This window comes from Limulus polyphemus, unplaced genomic scaffold (assembly GCF_000517525.1).
Source record: "Limulus polyphemus unplaced genomic scaffold, Limulus_polyphemus-2.1.2 Scaffold3368, whole genome shotgun sequence".
Taxonomy (NCBI): Eukaryota; Metazoa; Arthropoda; class Merostomata; order Xiphosura; family Limulidae; genus Limulus; species Limulus polyphemus.
In genome coordinates, this window is record NW_013668978.1 from 123,775 (window position 1) to 124,792 (window position 1,018).

Sequence of the window (1,018 nt, forward strand, 5' to 3'; positions counted from 1 at the left end):
TAAAGAATTGAGATGTTTGATAAATTAAATTGTTTCATGTTTGTTTCATTGTTACAGTTTTAAAGAATTAAGATGTTTGCTAAATCAGATTATTTCACGTTGGTTTCATTGTTACAGTTTTAAAGAATTAAGATGTTTGATAAATCATTGTTTCATATTTGTTTTATTGTTACATTTTTAAAGAATTAAGATGGATGGTAAATCATTGTTTCATACTTGTTTTATTGTTACATTTTTAAAGAATTAAGATGGATGGTAAATCATTGTTTCATACTTGTTTTATTGTTACATTTAAAAAAATATTAAGATGTTTGGTAAATGAAAATTTTTAATGTGTATATCTCATTCTTACATGTTTATCAGAAAATTTAATGTATATGTTTTATTGTTCCATTTTTTTAAGAACAAATCCATCAAAGAAAATGTATCTGATGAATTCCAATCATCCAAGAAGAATTTTGTAGAATGAGCAAGAACAGGTAGTGGGATTGTTTCTTTTAATCTTAAAAATATTTATTGTTTTGGTTTTATAACATTCTGATGAAAGAATATCGAAAATAATAATTTACAGATCACAAAGAATTTGATTAGCCACATTGGTTAGATGGAAGTTAGTTGAGGACGTTGTTCCGTAGACAGTGGTTGTAAGTCGTATCCTTACTTGATTGTTAAAATATAAAAATATCAAGGTGTACGATGAATAGTTTTCTGCTGTTATGTAGGAATATGTTGATTAATTAATCTTGGATAATTTCAATATTATGTAGATACAACGGTTAGTATGTTCTGTTTGAGGCAAAAGGTCTAGTTGGTTCTGGATATGGCAAGTATAGTGTGGTTGACTCATTCTCGTTTATTTAAAATCTTTGTTGATATAAAATGATTATTATAATTGTTCAGATGCTTATTTTAAAGCTTCATTTTTCTTGCACGATTTGTTTCAACTGCACAATTAAATTTTAACTTCATTTTTAATACATGATGCCTTATTGCACCTCATATATATATATATATATAT

General features: G+C 25.5%; 1 protein-coding gene across 5 annotated transcripts in view; it reads left to right on the forward strand.

The window, feature by feature from the left end:
- The window catches only part of LOC111088227, a 51,194-nt gene extending 50,713 nt beyond the window's left edge, over positions 1–481 (forward strand). For all 5 annotated transcript variants that reach the window (XM_022397685.1, XM_022397687.1, XM_022397684.1 and 2 more), the window contains exon 15: positions 404–481. In XM_022397685.1, coding sequence (XP_022253393.1) covers positions 404–432 — 29 coding nt within the window. In that variant the 3' untranslated portion in view covers positions 433–481. The remainder of the gene's footprint in view (positions 1–403) is intronic.
- The last annotated feature ends 537 nt before the right edge of the window (positions 482–1,018 follow it).